Source organism: Procambarus clarkii, chromosome 56 (genome assembly GCF_040958095.1).
Source record: "Procambarus clarkii isolate CNS0578487 chromosome 56, FALCON_Pclarkii_2.0, whole genome shotgun sequence".
Taxonomy (NCBI): Eukaryota; Metazoa; Arthropoda; class Malacostraca; order Decapoda; family Cambaridae; genus Procambarus; species Procambarus clarkii.
In genome coordinates, this window is record NC_091205.1 from 14938069 (window position 1) to 14957256 (window position 19188).

General features: G+C 35.8%; 2 protein-coding genes across 4 annotated transcripts in view; one reads left to right on the forward strand and one right to left on the reverse strand.

The window, feature by feature from the left end:
- LOC138349675 (sphingomyelin synthase-related protein 1-like) overlaps positions 1-6709 on the forward strand; it is a 45980-nt gene extending 39271 nt beyond the window's left edge. For all 3 annotated transcript variants that reach the window (XM_069305741.1, XM_069305742.1, XM_069305743.1), the window contains 2 exons: positions 2249-2399; positions 5243-6709. In XM_069305741.1, the coding sequence (XP_069161842.1) occupies positions 2249-2399; positions 5243-5613 (522 nt within the window). In that variant the 3' untranslated portion in view covers positions 5614-6709. The remainder of the gene's footprint in view (positions 1-2248; positions 2400-5242) is intronic.
- An 8664-nt stretch (positions 6710-15373) lies between these two features.
- LOC138353086 (uncharacterized) overlaps positions 15374-19188 on the reverse strand; it is a 35679-nt gene continuing 31864 nt past the window's right edge. The window contains exons 25-31 of the mRNA XM_069305746.1: positions 18918-19111; positions 18480-18655; positions 17980-18082; positions 17472-17617; positions 16759-16989; positions 16522-16623; positions 15374-15946 (exon numbers count right to left, since the gene is read on the reverse strand). Of these exons, the coding sequence (XP_069161847.1) occupies positions 15833-15946; positions 16522-16623; positions 16759-16989; positions 17472-17617; positions 17980-18082; positions 18480-18655; positions 18918-19111 (1066 nt within the window). The 3' untranslated portion in view covers positions 15374-15832. The remainder of the gene's footprint in view (positions 15947-16521; positions 16624-16758; positions 16990-17471; positions 17618-17979; positions 18083-18479; positions 18656-18917; positions 19112-19188) is intronic.

Sequence of the window (19188 nt, forward strand, 5' to 3'; positions counted from 1 at the left end):
ACTTTTTTTTTTCTTTTCTTTTCTTTTTTTATAGCAGTTCATTATATTTATAATTTGTGGAGTGACTTCCTCTGAAGTATTCTTCGGCCAAAACAAAATTGATTTTATTAGACAATTTGCAGATAGTCTTTGGGCTGTTAACTGTGAATGTGTTGTGGGTAGGAAGAGAAAGGTAAACATGAAGCTAGGAAGTAACAAAAAGGTAAATTGAATTGACCTTAGCCAGCTCTTTGTTAGTTTCATTATGCTCACTATTTTTATTATACACTGGCTGTATGTATTTAACAAAATCTTAATTGAAACATCTCATGCAATGTTTATTGACAAGGAGAATCTGATTATACAGTACGGAGTTTTCAATCTCCTCATCAAGTTTTTCCACAACTAAGCTCCCTACACACTATTTTTCAAAGATAGCTAGCTACATGGTTATTATTATTATATTCTACCACAAATGTGGCCACACATTTACAATGCTAACCAGCATATATACATTTTCTTCTGTCCTCCATGGACAGGGTTAGAGATGTGTTAAACATATAGTTCAAGGGTTTATTGAACATAGCTACATGGTTAAAGAATGAAACTGCCTCTGATCTCAAATGAAAACCAACCATTCTTTTGTTTTAAATAATTCAGTGGCTTTTTCATAGCATCCTTCTCTGAAAACCTTCAAAAACAAGTTGTAAGCAGTATTAAAGTTCTGTAGATACCAATCATACCCAGTTACTGTACTTCCAATATTATTCAAATTTTACCAGGTAAAATCTTAATTTAAGCCTGCAGTATGATAGATATTTATCAGAAACATTCTATTATTGATATTTTTGGGCCTCCTCTCTGATCTTCCCCATGGCCAACCCCTAAACCCTTTTTTTTCTAAGGTAACATAAGGACCCACCTAGCTGGTGTACAGAAACTGTCAAATTAGCAATTCAATCTATAATTTGTATTTTTTTCAAAGCATAATACTGTAGCATAAGAATAAGGGCAACTAGAGAAGGCCTATTGGAGCTGCCTTATGGCCTTTGTGGAGGAGGCCGCATACGGCAGCTCCTATTTATATCTAACAAAACTTACTCGTATATGTGTAATCTATGCTTGAAACAATCAGGTGACTGCATATCTATTATGTTAATTTGTTCTACAAGTCAACAATCTTATTTGTTAACAACTTATATCCATTATTTTGTGTTATTTTGACTTCCCCCACATTTATTTTTATTTATTTCAGGGGAGTCCAATTTCATTAATATATGTAGATAAGGTCTCGTATCCATTTTTGAAATTACATTCCTGACTCCAATAAAAGATATTTAATTGAATAGTTGTATTCAATAATATATTTTTATGAGCTATGCTACTTGGTTTTCAGTAAGGCAAGAATCTCCGGGTCCCAAGGTCAAGTTTATAATAAGTCCGAGCACTTCAAAATCCCAGGTTGGACTGGGTATTCTGCAGTGTTTTCCTAACAGCAATACAAGCCGGAAGATACAGTGTGAAAATATTCCTACTGTACTGGTTTTTCACCAGTGCAGTGGGATTATTTTCACACTGTATCTGTCGCCTCATATTGCTGTTAGGAAAACACTGCAGAACACCCAGTCCAACCTGGGATAATTGCAAAAAGCACATTCCTAATAAATTGTAATCTATTTCAATCACTAAATTAGCAATTTAAAGACTTTCAATTAGTACTTTTGCAAGCTTCCTGGTGCGCTGTCTAGCCACTGTCTTCTGTGAGTAGAGGTGTACTCAGTTTGATTTACCTGTGGTCATGCTCTGGTGGAACTGACATAGCTCTGTATGTTTTTGGTTTATTTTTAGCCACAGACTTTTCCATCTTTCTCCAGTTTTGGCAGGGATAGCTTATGGCTTAATAAATTTCTTCCCTTGACTATGAGGCCTCTTTCTTTTTCTTACTGGCCATGGCAGAGGTCTTGGACTCTTGGACTTGGATGGATATGGGTGTGGTGTGGTGTGCTCCCTTGCATTATTTTTCTGCAATGTGCAAAACTTTGTTGCAGTTCATTTTTAATTGAGAGGCCATTCCGTCTACCTTCTGCTTTCTTACTGGATTCAGGGTTACTTTCTCATTCACGGGTGCTTAGTCTGGTAGACATGGAAAATTATTTGAAAGTAAAATTAAGAGAATGTGAATAGTATGCAGTATAAACGAGTTTATTAGTTTTTCATGTGATAATTCATGTATGCTGAACCTACCAATATGTTTATAATCCAAATACAGGACCCAAGTGATCTACTGACACAACTGGAACATGCGTGGATAATCTGGCAGGGAGGGGGACTGAGCATCAAGGGGGTTCGCACCTGTGGGGATTACATGTTCAGCGGCCACACCACTGCCCTTACTTTGCTTAACTTCTTCATTACAGAATGTATGTTTGCTCATTCTTTATTAATTTTTTTTTGTTTTATTTATTTTTTTAGCTGTAGGGTTTTATACTTTTAACATTTTTGTGATGCCTACAGTCGCCATTTGCTCAAATGACGCTGGTATGGTCATAGTCCAAAATTGGTGAGGGGGCAAAAATGTGAAAGGGTTAATCATTCGGTATAATGGACTTATCGTTGTCAAGAGTTAACATTATTGACAGTAACTTCATTAATTTGTCAATACCTTTAATAACATTGTTTTTACAGTATAATAATATCTCTTACACCTATGTATTAAGTTGAGTAATGTGTCTTTCAGTGATAATCACTTATTTACAGACACTGCGCTTGATGTTAAAATTAACATAAAGTGCAGTTTCTAGGCTTATACCGAGCGAAATATCTGAAAATAAAGGCTTGTTTTAATACTGTATGGTGGATATCCAACCCACAACTGAATAAGAAGAAATATTGACATTTTGGTCCATCTTGGAGCATTTTCTAGTTGTGTAATGGAAAGACAGTGGAAGAGGAAACCATATAAGGGATGAGAATGAGATGAAAGGTGAGAGGAAGAAAAGGAAAGATGAAGTTAAGAATAAGGTGAAAGGCAAGAATAAGTGAAAGGAAAGGATTAGAGAAAATAGTAAGAATTAAGAGAAAAACTAAAAATATAAAAGAATTGGGTAAAGTAAAGAAGGGTTTAGAAATAAGGGAAGGAAAAAAAGAATAGGGAAATGAATATGAAAAAGTTATGAAATATAAAGGTATAAAATGAAGAAAAGAAACTTGGAAAAAGCCAAATGGCAAACAGAAAAATCTAGTAATGAAAGAGAAAGGAAAGAGAGCCTAGAAGGGTCAAAGCCAAGTCAGATCACGTCTGTTACGAAGGTTAGAGCATTTAAGAATGTACTGTGAAAGGGTAGTCAAGTACAACAAAGCCAGGACTAAGGTTCATGTTGTGTATCAAGAGCTGATTTGACAAGATGGCATCTGTGAAAAGTAGAGGCAGCAAAGATTATTTTAGAAGAAGACCAACCAATAGGATGTTGGTGGGTCAGAGCCAACTTGACAAGATGGCATCTGTGAAAAGTTGAGGCAGCAAAGATTATTTTAGAAGAAGACCAACCAATAGGATGTTGGTGGGTCAGAACCAACTTGACAAGATGGCATCTGAAAAGAATAGACACACGAATGATTATTATAGAGGACGATCAATTTATAGCATGATTAGAGACCCTAACGTGTCAGAAGACAGCATTGTTTGTGTCTGAAGTCTGTGTTCCTTAAGTTTGTCATTCATTGTATGACCAGTTTCACCAAAGTATTGAAAACAAGATGAACAGGAAATAGAGTAGACACCAGCAGCAGTGTGAACCAGATTACTGTACTACAAAGCGTGTCAGTTTGTCGAAAGGAGAGTTTTACATAAGGAGGACTAATCGCTAATACCCTTCATCCTCTTGATGTAAAACTCACCCTTTGACAAACTAACATACTTTGTAGTAATCTGAGTAGTGGTTGACTCTTCCCTTTCACAGTAGCTTTTTAAAAGCTCTAACTTTCTTAACAAACGTAACCTGACTTAGCTTTGACCCTTCTAGGTGCTCTTTTCTTTGTCTCTTTCATTACTAGATTTTTTCTTTGTCATTTGGCTTCTTGCAGGTCTTTTTTTTTATTTATTTTTTAGCTTTCTACATTTCTAACTTTTTCTTATTTATACCTTTTCCTGTTAAATTTTTCCTTCGCTTACTTCTAAAACCTCCATTCACCTGGATTGAATGGGTCTTGAACCGTGAAAACTAGAATTTTCAACTTTTCCTGACTACTACTGAAGCCCAGGGGAATTACTGACCCATATCATCATCATATAAATTCCTCTGGGTTTCAGTAGTAGTCAGAGAAAATTGGAAATTCCAGTTTGGCAGCAGGATGCTGCTTTAGGAAACTCTCCTTTATAAGACTGCTCATAGCCCAGTTGATGGAGCTACGGCCTCACACGCGTGGGGTCCACGTTTGAGAGCTATACAGTCCAGGCGAATGGAAGGTTTATTTCCATGGAAGTGTGGATGGCAATTCTAAACCTTCCTTTACCTAATTCTTTATATTCTTACTTTTTTCTCTTATTCTTTCCTGTGATCTTATTCTCACCTTTCATCTTACTTTTATTTCAATTTATTATTCTTATCTTCATCTCTTTGCCTCTCACCTTTCATCTCACTCTCATCTGTTATATTTTTTCTCTTCCACTGTCTTTTCATTAGACGACTTGGTAATGGTCCCGGATGAGCCACAACGTTGACATTTCTTCATTTTCAGTTGTGGGTTGGATAGCAACTCTTCAGCCACATTATTATGACTCGTCATCTGCATACTGTATGGTGCTTATCCAACCCGTCCTCCTGTTTACATAGTACTTTTTGTAACTATGTGCACCTTCGTACATATATAGATGCAATGGAAAATTGGTAGAATATGGAACTACTGTATTCATTTTATAGAGACCACACAATAGAGCGAAAAGGCAAACTTAAATATTCCTAGACCTAGTATAATACATATATGTACTATATTAGGCCTCAGATGGTGTGTATTAGGCCTAAGAAGATTAGGTTAAGTTTTCTTTGCAACATCAATTCAAAACTTTTCTAGTTTGTCCAAATTCAATAGTACAGATTTCTACTTTCTAGTTGCCTCTTGCGTCAATATACAGTATATACAATGGGCCTCATCGTTACTTATGAATACTACCTAAACAGAAGGATGGGCTGGTTTATCTCAGCACAGTTTTTGCAAGTACAGTGTGTTTATATTGGAAGAATTAAAACAAAATTTCTCTCCCCAGATACTCCAAGACGAATGTACTATCTGCACATTGCTTCATGGGTGCTTAACACTTTTGGCATTTTCTTTATCCTGGCTGCACATGAGCACTACTCGATTGATGTATTTATTGCCTTTTATATCACGTCTCGTATGTTCCTTTATTACCATTCTCTAGCAAATAATCGTGCTCTGCATCAGAGAGATTCTTTTAGGACTAAAATTTGGTTCCCAATGTTCAGTTATTTTGAGGCCTACATTGATGGTATTGTGCCAAATGAGTATTCAAATCCAATGTGCAAAGCAAATCTTGTATACTTTTGGAATATTTTAATTGAAACCCCCAACAAAAAAGTGTTTAGTGTTGGAAAGAAGAAAGAGAAACACAAATAAAATGTTGGAAAGTGATACTGATAATATGACATTCTGTTTTCTGTGGTTGTGATTAAGCTCAAATAATCCATAACAATCATATCTGTAAGTTAGGACCTGGTTTAATGATTGTATGAATGAAGTGGCAGGATTTGTTATTGTTTTATTCGGGTAGCACGTTACTGCTTCATATTAAGTTCTCATATCTCGGACTTTAATTGTAGGACTGAATTTATTCAGTCCTACAATTAAAGTAGTCCTTGGTAAATAACCAATTATTTCTCTACCGACTGACAAATGTGTAGCATACAGTTTGTCAACTTTCCTGCATTACCTTTGTTTTCTCAGGATTATCATTACTCTTAACTTAGCTTGGTTAGTTCAGCAACCAAAGGTCTCGCCCTGAATGAACGTTTATGTTAGTGCAGCAACCAAAGGTCTCGCCCTGAGCGAACGTTTATGTTAATACAGCAACCAAAGGTCTCGCCTTAAGTGAACATTGATGTTCAGCAACCAAAGGTCTCGCCCTGTGCATACGTTTATGTTAGTTCAGCAAACAAAGCTCTCACCTTGAGTTAAGTCAAGATGAAATACTATTCATTTTGTTTCTTTTTGGTTTTGTTTATGTTGATACACATTTATGCAGTAACAACTGAAATAAATAAATCTGATTACTTGCATAAAAATGTGTTGTTCATGTAGTCAGCATAGATTTAGATTGTGATATATTTTATATGAGAAACTCTAGTGTATAAAAATAAAGAGCTTAAAAGGGATGAAAGATGACAAAAGAGCATCCATGTCAGAAAGATACCTAATTTTGTCTTGTATTTTATGAGAATTGGTGGAAAATAATTTGTAGCCAATCATTTTATTCACTGATTAGTGTAAACTAATTTGTTTTAAAGAAATATAGCCAACTACAGGGAATGAGATAATCGTTAATTTTTTTTTTTGTGAATCCCATTGTGTAATTAGTAATGTCTGATCAGTTTTTGATGATATAACTAAGGGGTACCTGGGTGCTAATGTAAACTATGCTGGGATTTAACGTCAAAATTGTTAATTTGTTCATTCTGGTTGTACTAAAGTAAACTGCAATGTTAATGCAAGTTTTTATTTGTTTTTTTATTTTTTATACCTGTTGATGAATAGGTTATGTTAGGATAATTACTGATGCCAAATTAAAGCATGTTTGATCTTTAGAGATGGAAATCCCTGTTGCCTCCTGGAGAGAGAGAGTCAGATTTTGAAGCCTTTTAAACTAAGCCATCTTCTATGCCGTCTCTATTTCTACTGTTTAAATGACTTTTTACAAATACGTTCTGTATGTTTAAAACAATCTTTTCCAAACATATTCATTATACTATAATGTGTCTTATATTCATAGGTTCAGTCATGGAGGTCGTCATGATAAATTGATACGGGTGTTTTAGATTTTATAGATTTTATGTGCCTAAGAACAACTTTTGCTGGTGTGTTATTGATAAAATGTGATTTCTTATTAGACATTCACATTGTGCAATACCCGGAGAATATCCTTGCATATTGACTTGAATCTTTCAGCACTGGTGGCTGATTTTAGAGCCAATTGGCTGGTGTGCAGAATAAATAGAGAAATCTCAATTTAATAGTCAATAGCTTCAGGAAATCATTCCAAGTCTATGATTGCTAACTTCAAAGGTTTTTTGAGAGAGAGAAAGAGTGTGTGTGTGTGTGTGTGTGTAATTACCTAAGTGTAGTTAAAGGATGAGAGCTATGCTCGTGGTGTCCCGTCTTCCCGTGTGTGCTTATTGAACTATAGCTTCAGAATGAGAGCTACACCTCACTTAACTAGTTCTATTCATTTACAGCTCATTTGAAAGTTCTTGTGCAAATTAATAATTAGAGCACCTTTGCTTTCTAAGCTCGAGTCTGTGGCCCCTCGTTCTAGACATTGCAGGTTTTCAATATTCCACTGTCAACTTTGCCGATTCCCATTTCATTTTTGTATGTGATCGTATTTCCTCTTTACCACCTTTGACATTTAACATCTCCAGTCTGGTCTGGAAGCGATTTGGTAGCATTTTACCTATTTATGTTCCCCCCCCCCCCTAGATATGGATACCTGATGGATACCAGATATGGATACTGTATACTCCAATTTTTGTGTTTCAAATGCTGTTTTTAATTTCTTTGGTGTCTCCCCCTCCAAGTTTTTAAAATGATTTTGAAGTTTACAAATGTAGAGTAAGCTTTTCATATAACTAAGCACCTAGCTGCCTATTCTGAATAGACAGACATTCCCTTTTAATGCTATAGGTATGGTGGAAGGTACTCTGCATAGAATTACTATACGATCAAATTACTGGATTGTACCTAGTTCTGTGAGTTCTTCTCCCCAAGCCAGAGCCAGGCTTGACTTGAGAGAGATTGGTTTAACAGGTTTTTGCTTGGAGCGGCCCGCAGGCCCACATATCCACCACAGCCCGGTTGGTCTGGCACCTCTTGAAGAAAACTATCCAGTTTTTCTTTAAAATGTCTACATTGGTTCCGGCAATATTTATTATGCTCGCTGGGGGAGTATGTTGAACAACCGTGGACCTCTGATGTTTATAGTGTGTTCTCTTATTGTACCTATGGCACCCCTGCTCTTCATTGGTTCAATTCTGCAATTCCTTCCATTTCATTCACTCTAGTAGGATTTTATTTTACTGTGTAGATTTGGGACTTGGCCCTCCAGTATTTTCCATGTGTTTATTATTAGTAAACATACTAATGTTTTGAATTTTATAAAAAAATATTTTATCAAGCATTTTTTGGAAGAATGAGAGCAATTTGTTCGTACTATGATGCTCTTTGACACTCATTGCCTTGATGTTATTGACAATACTGATACAATAAATTTTGGGCTCGGGATAGAATTACTTTGTGATCAAAGTATTGAGGATTTGAATCTCTATGTAGAGCACTAATTTTTTGTGGAATAAAACATTGAAGGATGAGAGCCCTATTCAGCACTATGAACTTTTCTCATACTTGTTGGCTTGACATCTTTGACAACTGTTTAAATGTTGAATTTTGTATCCATTATGACCTTATATACTCATAAGGATCATAAATGGTCTTGGATCTTTGATTTGGATCATAAATCCTACACATACTATTTTGTTAGGGACAAAAGAAACAATTGAAATCGTAGGAACAAATTAGGGACGAGAAACAATTGAAATCTTAGGAACAAAAATATATATTGGTCGTGAGGGATAGATTGTTGGCTGATGTGATCTTTGGTTCACATCCTTTACAGTTTGGTTCGATATCCTTACAGGTTGATCTTTTGATAAGCTCCATTCATGTTGTGCTTGTATATTTCAAGAGTCAAGAATAAAGGAAATGATTAATCTGATCTCAAATTTTCTGAAAATTATTTTATTGTTATTGGACATATGTAAATTCCACAAGTGGTAGTGAACAACAGGATTTCTGCAGCTTCCTTCAGTTACACTGTTCAGAAGTTTTTGGTACATCCAGTTCTTCCAGGATATATTTTTGGTTCTTCTGTAGTAACCTTAATTCTGTCAAGGGTTGCTTCTGGCTGTCTTTTGTCCCCTCTACTTGGACACCAGTCTGGCTCCAGTTTGTAGAAATGACCTGGAACCTCTTGTTGAGTTCTTCACTAACTCATTCTTCGAGCGTTACTCCCTGTTTTCCCCGTCTGATTACGTGGTCTTGTTTCGTACCGTTGGTTTTGCTTTTGTTGTAATACCATTTTCAAACTGCTCTGCTGCCCTTTTGATACTGATGCTCATTTCCGACCCTTGGACCTTAATTGCAGTGCTCGTCATTTGTTGAGCTTGTGGGTCACTGGTTATTCCCATTTAACAATGTTATATTTTTTTACCAGTTTTTATACCAGCGATGTTAATTTATTTATGATAATTGATGGCTTATCAATATAATTAATAATTTAGCTGTTTATAGATGTAATGGAGTTAAAAAAAAAAAGACCCCATAAAAAGATTATGAATTTTTGTAATTTCTAACTATAAGTTTGATGTTATCGTGTACTAGGTGCGTGGTTATCAAATGACAATTTAGTGTTTGAATCCATATATTCCCAGACAGAATTGCAAGGAAGGAGTGGGCACAACTTTGAGCTGTTCCAGGAAGTAATTTTATGTGCAATAGGTGTAAATATTTCATTGTAGGCTTATGTATAGTGCTCAATCACTATTTTTTGTCAATTATGTGTACATGAATTGTGAAACAAAAACATTTAAGGTGAATATACAAGTTCTCCCCTATATCACAGTGTCAGCAAACATCGTGTACGGCATTAATAAATGTGCTTAATCTCTGCCAACTGGTGCTTGACAGTAGAAGTTGCCTATTCATTTATATTGTTTATTGATTTTGTTTTTAATATAGGTAAGATGACAATTTTCATGATAGCTGCATTTTGAGGGTTAAATGCTCTATTTGTCTCTATTTTTGTTGTCCCTTTTTCCTCCTTGCACTGTTGTATCGTGGGTGTGGCGTTCTCTATCAGTCTGTTACCGCTTGGGAGGTTTGAACTTTCATTATTTCTGTTGCTTGGCACCATTTGAAAGTTATTGGACATTTGCGTGTTTATGGATGCCATCATCTCCTTCCCTGACATTTCTTCCATTGTAGTCTCCTACAAGTAAGCCCAAACCCTCCTGTAGTCCCCTCGACTGTATTCTCACAAGCCACTTTTCTGATCTGACTCCCTCTTATTTCTACAATGTAAATGAACATAATGCAGCACTCACTGGCTCTTGGTGGCACTTAATATTTTTAAGCCTCGACATTTTAATTGTGTGTGTTCACTTTTTTTTAAGACATCTTGAGTACTGTATGTCTCGGAATGTAGATGAAAGTTTGAAATATCATGTCTGTTCTCTTCAGAGTTTGCAAGTTATATGCATACTGTAGTACATATTAAGATATTCTTCTTTATCTTATAATGTTTATTTTTAGGTCATTATCTTGATTAATTGCTTATGGTGTTAAATTTTCAATCAAATGGCTTTTCTATAGTACATGTAATACAAAAATAAATTTGTGGTAGCACTGGCTTGATATTTGGCGGGTCCATTGTGAAGCTGCTACTGGTGGCAACCTGGTGCCATCTCTTCCTGCTTCCCTTTCATCCCCACACACTCCTCCATCCCTCCCATTCTCTTTCAGTAAGTACCATGCCACCTCATCAACCTTATACTCTTAATATTTCATATACTCATTGCACCAGCCTTATTATATATATATATATATATATATATATTTATATATATATATATATATATATATATATATTTATTTATATATATATATATATATATATATATATATATTTATTTATATATATATATATATATATATATATATATATATATATATTTATTTATATATATATATATATATATATATATTTATATATATATATATATATATATATATATATATATATATATATATATATATATATATATAAATGGACTATTCTTTATACCAACCTGTACTCCTTTCCACACTGCACTGCAGGTTAAATTGCCAAGTTATCATCTTGATATGAGTCTGCCTGGAGTTAAGAATCAATTGCATGCAATCAAGACTGGTGTCTGGTTTTGATTTCTTGTAATGTAATTTTTTTTATCAGTAGTTCATGTTTTAAAGGCTTTTGTAACTATTTTGTGTATTGATGAAAATACTGTAAATTATATTAAGGCATTAACAGAATGGTATCGGGATTGCTTGCTTGCTTCTCAGAATGTTACTGGCATGTAACAGAATACATAACTTTCATAAAATCTTTATTATTATTGTTGATTTACATTCCATAATGTGTCATGAAAATACTTTGAGACATATGAGCTTATAGAAAGTAACACACTGTGTACCAAGATGGAACTTAATGCTGTTTTGTTGCCAGTGTTTTCTGCATGTTGATTCCCCGTAGTTGCTTTCACGCGTGTTGTTTTGACTGTACAGGCAGGGTCTGGTTTACTTGTATTTGATGCATTTTTCTATTAATTTTTTTAATATTTATCCGAGTATTGCATGATATCAAGTTTATGTAGTTTATATTATGCAGTACCATGCAGAAGATGGCTGGTTGTGTGCATGATGAGAGTAAATAGTCAACTTTTGGTTTTTGTATAAAGTGGGTTCACCCCAAAATAATGGGGGTTAGTAAATTTTTTTTTTTTTTTTTTAACCAGATTTTTGGGTTTTAATTTACTGTTGTGGGTAAACTTCTCCAGTACTGTTAAATGAATGAATTAATTTTTTTAATCAAAATCTTTATTTAGAAATACCATATCAAAATTTTCCTGCAAATTAATAACAATAAATGTAATTGATTTTGTACACTCTGTGATGCATTCTTGTAAAGACCAGGAGACTACTACAGTACTACTGGCTGTTTCATCCCCCTCCGAAACCAAAAAATAAACAAGTTTATATACACACACACACACACACACACTGGTGTATACTGGCAGCACACCAGTAAACATTTGAACAAGTTTCATTGAATATATGACTGCATATTCCGTGTTGATTATTTTCTTGTTTGGGGCTTCTATCCCTCTGATGAGTGTTCTTGGTTGGAATAGGATTTCTTCAAATGTCATTTGTTCTAGGTCGACTCAAAAGAATAAAAATTAACTGTACAATGTATTCTTATAAATTTACGTTTCAAACTGACAAGGTTCATTCTCAAGTGAGGCAGTAAAGGGACATGTTGGATTTATACCACTGGGACTTTAGAGTACATACATTTTAGGTGAGGAATATGAGGCTTAGGTCAATAACCTGTACATAGGTGAAGAGTAAGGAGTAAAGGTTAGAAGCATGGATCAGTAACCTATACATACAAACACTAGTAAGTGTAGTGGGCACAGCAGTTTGGGCAGTCTTACTCTCATGGCAAGTCTCCTCACCTGTGGGCTATTCATGCCCATCTCTTGGGTGGCTTAATCATCAATCTACTGCCTCCTCACTTGAGAATGAACCTTGTCAGTTCAAAACGTGTAAATTTACAATAAGTAATACATTCCATAGTTAATTTTTATTCTTTGAGTCAACCTAGAACAAATATGACATTTGAAGAAATCCTATTCTAATTAAACCATGATGCAAGAGCACTAGTCAGAGGGATAGACGGCCTAAATAAGAGAGTGTGTGTAAATCACGAAAATTAACAATAAAGATAATCAATATTTATAGTCGTATAATCAATGAAATGTGTGCAAATGTGTGTATATTACCTGCTGCCAATATACACACATGTACATAATGGAGTTAAATGGAATGTACTTGGCAGTGATGGTGGAGGCAGACTCCATACAGTTTCAAATGTAAATGTGTACTTGTGTAATTGTGCTTGCAGGGGTTGAGCTTCAGCTCTTTAGTCCCACCTTTCGACTGCCAATTGACTGGTAATTACCAGTTGATTGACAGTCAAGAGGCAGGATTACTAAAAAGAGCCGAAGCTCGACCCCCGCAAGCACTAGGCGAGTACGTACACATGTACATACGTGTGTACATTATTATTCTATATATAATTTCAATAGAAGTATGGAATATTGATTTGCCAGTGAGATTACCAATAATTTTATTTATTTTATTATTCAGTTCCTAATCCTTATTTTATACACAGTATTTTATTTGAAGAATGCATCATGTACAATATCTTAATTGATGCATTTAATAATGTTATTTTCATATTTTCCTACTTATTATTAGGTTTTCATTGAAAGAAAGGAATACCTTATTCTTTCCAAAAGTTGGATGTTGGTTGTGTTCCGTTTTACTTGAAAGGCCTCCCCCAAAAATGTTCATATTGCACATGAAAATGTAGATCAAAATTAATGTACAGGTGTATACAACTATGTGATAAAAATGTTTGGAGAAGATTGTCATGGCTTAATGTAAATAGATACTAGCAAATATATATAAATAAGATTATATTTATACTATACACCTCTGCCTATTGTAAATGTTCAAATGTTATACTGTATATATAAATCAGTTTATATGGTAATGTTTTTCTTTGCTGGAGCATATGATAAATTATTAGTCATCTTAGAATGTAACTTTATTGACCTTTGTACCTGCCAGAGATGTGAAAATAGTGAACCTGGTATAGCAATCTAAATGTATTTTTGGTCCTGGGGGCAATTACAGAAACTCTTGCCTCTTATTGTTTCCATTAAGGTATGTTCACTATTTGAATTACTGTGATCTTTTCCTTGTTGGGAGAGCAAATTTTGTTCTTCTAGTGTCTTCAGTTCTAGTTTCTTATTCTGCTGTTCTTCCAGTTAAGAAATTATGCATGTGTTTGAACCGTTTGTCTGAAATGACTGCTTATGGTTAATCTTACAAATGTAACGAGTTCAGAACTTGTCATTTTTGTTTTGAACCCACGGGCCGATGCCTTTGCTTTAATGGTGCCGTGTCATTTGTGTGAAAGGGTGCTAATCAGCCAACAGCAAAGGAGAGATACTTTATCACTTTTTCCTAATTTGTTAAACTTTTGCATGGTGATGGGATTTTATTATGGTCCATATTGTGATTTTATTTGTATTATGGTGCTACATTTTGTAGGTGAAATATTTACTATATGGGAGAAAGGAAATTTATGAATAAAAAATGATTAATTTCCATGGTTAATTTTCCTAATGTTATTTAGAAATTAGTCAAACTTTAGTGTTTGTACGCAATACTATTAAATTTCAGAAAAAAAATTGCACAACTTTTTTTATATACATTTTATTCTTATCCCCCATGGAAAGTCCCAGTTCTTAAACTATGTTCTAACCGTCTACCTGTGCAGTGTAGGCTTTGAACCCCAACCCTCGCTAATCTTCAGAGGCTTTCTTGACCACTACCATTCTCTCTACTGCTCTGCTAGCAGATGGGTAATCAGCTGATGGAGTTTGCTGCTCTAACCCCCCCTCCCTTTCCCCGACATAACTTTGGGCAGATGGTACCTAGGTTGACTTTTACATCAAGATATTTATGCTCTTTCTTGTGTGCTCTGTGAATGTGGATTCTTAACTTTTCATCCTACAGTGATACAAATCAAACATTGGTTATATTGTACTTTGTTTAGCAGATAAAACAGCAAAGTTTTGCTGGATCTGGAGCCATATTTGTTTTGCTTTAAGTGACCTCTCTGATGCTGCTGCTACTAATAAAGACTTCATTAGTACCTACTCCATCTCAAACAAATTCTTACTCTAATTTCTACACCTCTCATTCATAATGTTTAATCATCTATCACTCCAATACTTGTGTAACTTGTATGATAAGCAAAATGTGCCATTAAATTTGACCCCTGTGGCCTTTGTCCTGTCACTGAAATAGGAAGTGGAGAAACTTGTTTGGCTTGGGTATATATTGGTCACACAAGATTAACTAAAGGGCGCTTAATGTAACCTTACTACTAGAATTGCATGGTTTGGCTTAGTCACTACTGCCTCAGAAACTTTGCTTTCCAACTGTTTTCTCGAGTCAAGTGTGTGTTTATTAAATCCTTGGTGAATCAGACTGCTTTGGCATTGCTCATTTTTTTCTTTCTACTACCTTGAATATTCTGTAATCGACAGTGCTATATAGCTTTCCTGGCTTCCTTACCTTAGCCTCTTTCTTACCATAATATTTAACTGAGAAAACTGCACGCTTTTAGCCTTCTCGGCACCCGTTTCTTTTTTTCAACTTTAATATTTCATCTTATCTGGAGGATAAAATCCTAAAATAATAAAAGAGGATAATGTTTTTTACTTTTAATATTAGTGTAACAGTACAGTACACACAATATTTGTAGCATTTGGAAACCTTGAGTTACACGAATTCGATTATGAAACCATTCTTTTTGAAAATTCTAAAATACATAGGAGCTAAGAACCATATCCCTCTTGTTTTTTTAAAACAAGAGGAATATTTATTTCCCCCCCCATCCATCCCCTTCTCCCCCTCCATCTCTCCCAAAAGCTGTATCATAATTGTTTGACACTTTCTCTTGATAGTTCCCTTCCCCATACAAAATACAAACATTGCATGTTGACTTACAAGACTATTATTATCGTTATTCAGTTGGTACTGCAAGTTACAGTATCCTCTGCATTAATGGACAATTATGATGGGGGTCACAGTATATTTGTCATGTTATAAGGCAAAGGATTAACAATACCATAGGAATACAGGGAGCTGGAAGTCTGGTTGTAATTCATCAGCAGTTGGTGGAGGTACTGTAGGTGGCAGGAGGTCCTTCGTTTCCCAAGGGCGTTACTGCCGAGATTGAGAAGGTGTAGAGTGTACACGATGTCAGTCCACTCACTGTGGCCTGTGGAAGAGGTGTAAACTTTAATGCAAGGTGCTCCAATACAAGATACAAGTGTGTTTCTCAATTCTCCAGACTGTTCTTTTAGCCCAATGCTGGTAGTGCACATGGAATCACTCCTAGTTTATGTAATTTTCTTCATAGTCCTTTTAGACTATTACTCTGGCATTAATTCATGTGGTTTTGTACTAGGATCCCTTTAGCCATCTCTTCACCCAGTGTGTTAAGAGTTTGTTCTGTGTACCTTGGGTCATGCCTTGGTTGAGTGTAAAGAATGCAAGAATAACCCTAGTTACAGTAATTTTATCTATTCATGCCATGGACGAGACATCATGGCTTGATATATTATAATTTAATGTGGCCTCATCATGAGGTTTGCCATTTGTTAACTGCTAAGAGACCAGAATGTAGCATTTCTTAACCTGACCGTATGAGATAAATTTTAACTAATATAGTGGCAAGCTCAAGTTCACTTTCATTTAATGTTCCCCACCAACATCTGGTTTGGCCTTTGACTCATCAATGATGTGTCAAACCCCATATTGATCTGAAGTAACCCAACAAGTTCAGTGACTTACCCAAACATTTGCTGGGTGGTCAGGAAATAGGTAATCTTGGCTTCCACTGTCTGTACTGCTAGTCCATGTTATTCTGTAGGCCTCGGCACACAATTTACTTTCCTGTAGGATTAGATTAGATGAGGTAATTTGGTGCAACAAAATTCAGATGTAATTTTACCAGTACTGTACAGGCAACAATTAATAATTTTGAAAATGGTTAGTAATCTTGGTTAAGGAAGGTAAGGAAGGAGTCACCTGAGGCCTGAACCAATGCAGTTCAACAGAGTTTTGTGTCACACGAGCTTGCTGCACCTCAAGGGGAGCCGAGGGCGTTTCTTCTATGGTGGTAAAATTTAGGCTGGTGGCCGGACTCACGGAACCAGACAATGTGACTGCCTTAACACGCACCATGTATCTGGTACATCCTTCAAGACCTGTAAGTGTGTGCTCCTGCCGTGTGCTCACATCTGAGACTATGCTCATGGCCTGTAAAGGAAGGCTGCTGTTGTATAAATACTAAATGATAAGAGATATATGAATCTTTATACTATACAACTATAACTATATATCCAACACTTTAAACACACTTTTAACGTAAGGTGGGGGGGAGGGCGGCGGAAAAGAGTTGCGTCAGTACTCAGTCCCAAGACTTAATTAACATCTTTAATTGATACCAGGGAATATGTGAATTTTTATTATCCATTGTGAAAGTGTTATTCTCTATCAAAGCAGGTTTGTCAACTCAAAATATATTTGTAAAATATTCTTGAAGTAAACTACTGTGTGTGACCTACTGGCACTAGAGCTTGGCAATAAAATCATAAGATATTTGCCTTAATACTAAGCAGCCATTGACTCATTATTAAACCAATCAGTTAACCTCATCTGAATTTTTTTTTTTTTTGGGGGGGGGGGGGAGAAATAGGAAAATCTGATAAATAGTACTTTTTTTCATTTTAGGTACTGACCTTTTTGTCGACACTGCCTTCCAGGCTTATGACCAAGATGTCGTACATGTTGGCACAATTTGGATTTTCCAGAGGTGGTCCAAAAGTGACTATGGCAGAGTGGGCAGTCACATCTATCAACTGCAAGTCAGTGGGTGCACTAGTGGCTGTGAGTAAAGAAGGTAGGTCAAAACTAGTGTTAATGCTCATTTAAATGCCAATTATTTATGGGAACCTCTCAAGGTTTAGCACATTGATATGTACTTTAAGGACTATTATAGCACACACATGTTTGCAAATCTGGTAATAAGTCAAAATACACACATGTGAATTTCATATTGAAAAAGGAAAGTCGTGTGCATTGCTTTGAGGTCAAGATTGGTTATTTGGTTTCTTAGAATTTCTACACATTACGACAGGTTATGTTATGCTATGCTATTTTAGGTTAGGTACTTCAGTTAAGTTGGTCCTCCCTCTCCCCCCCCCCCTCCCTCCCTCCCTCTCTCTCTCATTTCTGATTTTCACTCACGAAGCTCTCCAGTTGTTGCCATGGTGTGCTTGGGGGGACTTGGCTTGCCTGAGGGGGAGACTGCCATCGCAGTCACTTCGTATTGTACACATGCCTCCAGGTCCTGAGGAAAAATGTCATATTAAGATACTGTAATTAGTTTCATATGGGGAGAGAAAACACACAAGATAGCAAAATAATGTGATAATGGAAACAATTGAGGTTTGGAGAAGAAGATAGTGATGGTTGTATAACGATAAGAGAAGGACAGGCAAGAGATGTTTGATGGCGAGATACAGTAGTGATGGGTCAAGAATACTAGCAGTACCATCATTGCCATGTCATAATACCCACATCCTTGGATCTGTTGGAAACTATTATTTGTCAGGCTGTCAGCTTGTTCATACATTTACATATTCAGTACTGTATTGCTGATCTGCCCCCAAAATGTTTTACTTCACTGTCATCTCGAAACATAAGTTTGCAACAGACTGCACTGAAAACAAATGATTTTATCATACCGTGAAGACTGTTTCTCTGCCATTCATGTCATAGCAGTCTTCGGTGAAGGAAACTACATCCTGTACACACACATGATAATGATCAACACACTGTTCTACTAATGCTGCTGTCCACATGGCCGATATACTGTTGGCATCTACGTTGATGATGGTCACCGATTCCAATGGCGTCACATCTGTGCGAGGGTTTCACCAATTAACTCGCCGAGCTCATAAATTAGTATCCTAAGCTATAAACTATGAAATGAAGCTATGGGAAGGTAGCTATGGGTAGAAAGACTTATGGCATTGTTTTGGTAGGTCACAGTTATTTATGGTCAGATTCACACCCTGATATTACTTTGAAAGATTAACTTCATATATTCATTTAAATACAAGCCAATTTAACTCAGGGGAAAATAGACATGAGCCCTAGGGAAGAAAAGCCTAGTTACTCACCCACTTCAGCCAAGGTGGTACGAGTTGTCTTGGTACTGCCCTGCAAGCCTGTGACTGATACCCCCGACACCCAGAAGGTGTAGTTGGTACAAGCAAACAAGTCAGATACGGTAGCATAGTTGTCGGATGGTGCCTCGGTAATGAAGGGTTTCACCGACATTTTGCTACTCCCAGTAGTGTATGTGATTATCCAGCTGTATCAAGAAAATCATACCTATTACTTTCTTATAATTGATTATCATGACTAATATAATATGGCGAGATAAGGTAA